At 39.8% G+C, this 1,838-nt stretch overlaps 1 protein-coding gene across 1 annotated transcript in view; it reads right to left on the bottom strand.

The window, feature by feature from the left end:
- The window catches only part of ZNF410 (zinc finger protein 410), a 38,003-nt gene that overhangs the window by 7,341 nt on the left and 28,824 nt on the right, over positions 1-1,838 (bottom strand). The window contains 2 exon segments of the mRNA XM_006778764.2: positions 705-845; positions 1,783-1,838. The exon segment at positions 1,783-1,838 is cut by the window's right edge and continues 79 nt beyond it. Coding sequence (XP_006778827.1) covers positions 705-845; positions 1,783-1,838 — 197 coding nt within the window.

Genomic DNA, 1,838 nt, shown 5'->3' with positions numbered 1-1,838 from the left:
GCCTGAAAATTCAGTTTATTTTAGTGGCTTTTTTAAACTTATACTGCCCTTCCTAACTATGCCATGTAATTTAGCATTAGTTTATTACTATCTTCTGTTTCCCATGTGTAAGTTTTGACTTCTCAACTAGATTTTAAGGTTCCTGTCTTCTACTTTTTAATCTTTCCCACGGTGCCAGGCATAGAATAGGCACTGAATAAACGCATGCTGACCTCACCTGTTGGGTTTTTCAGAGAGGAGAGCCTGGCCTGTGTAACTTGGGTGAAATTTCTACACCAGAGAGAAGCAACTGTTTCCTAGAGAGCCCTTTCTTTTCTCCTGAAGATATGGCTTTTGATGGTATGGAGAAATTGCTTTATATCTCCTCTGTAAAACCTGGTTATGTTCTGTTTAAATGTTTTAAAAGTTAAGTTCTTCCATAACTGCAATAGGAAAAATAGAAATAGTTGGGCTAGAATGCTAGGATTATGGATAATCTTCTTAAAATTTTTTTTCTCTTTATTCTATTGTTACATCTTTTCAATGAATTTTTTTTTTTACAAGTTCACTTATCCACCCCAGAGACAAAGAACACAAATGCTACTCAATCATACCACAGTTACTCATAAGAAATGAAATTAAAACTTCCATTTTGGAGACAACCCCATTCATTAGTCTCTAGTGCAGCCCACTTTCCCCAAACAAAGGAGAGTTGAAATTCTTACCATCATCAACTCCTAGGATAGAGTTGGTACTTGGTAGGTTCAAGGACTCTCCACCAAGGCTGGGCTGGGGATTCACAGACACCAGGTTTTTACTGGGTACTGACGCCTCTTCAAGCAAGCCACTGCCCATTAGTGGCTCAGCTGCACAGAGAACAGGATGTGAGAGACACAGCAGTCAAGGCTGCACCTGGTCCCCACTCTTGCACAGGAAGCTTGCCTTTTCTTTGAGAACTAAAAATTAACCTGCATCTTGGATACCACCTCCTATTTCACCTACTTTTGAAAGCAAGAATAAGCCTACAAGGAAAGGGTTCAGCCTTATGAATAAACACGCTTGCTTGTGAGCTGGATAATTAGCTTATAAAATAGGATGAAAGCCCTTAAAGGAGCAATTGGAGTGAAAGAACTGGTTAAGGAAAGACATGGAAAAGGAATAATAACAAAAAGTATCAAATTTATGGGAAAAAGGGAGTCATGACTGATAAGTAAAATATGCTTAAACTCTTGTCATACAGAAATCTTTATCACAGTGATACTCAAATGCTGGTTCATGGATCAGCACTAGTTACCATCCAACTCACTCAGGAAACTTTTAAAACTACAAGATTCTGGGATTTTACTTCCAAATAATCTCACTTATCAGGTTGTTTTGTTTAGGGGGAGGAGTAGACAATATGAATATACTGTATATATTTTAGAAGCTTGTGGCTCAGTGGTTGACTGTCGACCTATGAACCAGAAGGTTGCCGATTCGATTCCCAGTCAGGGCACACACCTGGGTTGCAGGATTGATCCCAGTAGGGGGCATGCAGGAGGCAGCCAATCAATTATTCTCTCTCATCATTGATGTTTCTCTCTCTCTCTCCACCTCTCCCTTCCTCTCTGAAATCAATAAAAATATATGTATTTTTTTAAAAGCTTGCAAAGGGTTTTACTGTATAGCTACATTTGGAAACCACTAGCCCATCAAATGAGACCAGCTCTCTTCCCAAAACAGAATCAGAAAATTTCCAGATAACCAGGCATGCCAGTTATTTGGCCAGAAGAAACAGCACTCCATGAAACCCTCTCTGCTCACCAGTTTGCTCCTGCTCTTGACTCCCAGCTGTTCCCATCTGCAAGTGGCTTTCTCAT

This window comes from Myotis davidii, unplaced genomic scaffold (assembly GCF_000327345.1).
Source record: "Myotis davidii unplaced genomic scaffold, ASM32734v1 scaffold309, whole genome shotgun sequence".
In the NCBI taxonomy this organism is placed as follows: Eukaryota; Metazoa; Chordata; class Mammalia; order Chiroptera; family Vespertilionidae; genus Myotis; species Myotis davidii.
The sequence above is the reverse complement of the archived record's forward strand: the minus strand, read 5'-3'. Positions and strand labels throughout refer to the sequence as shown.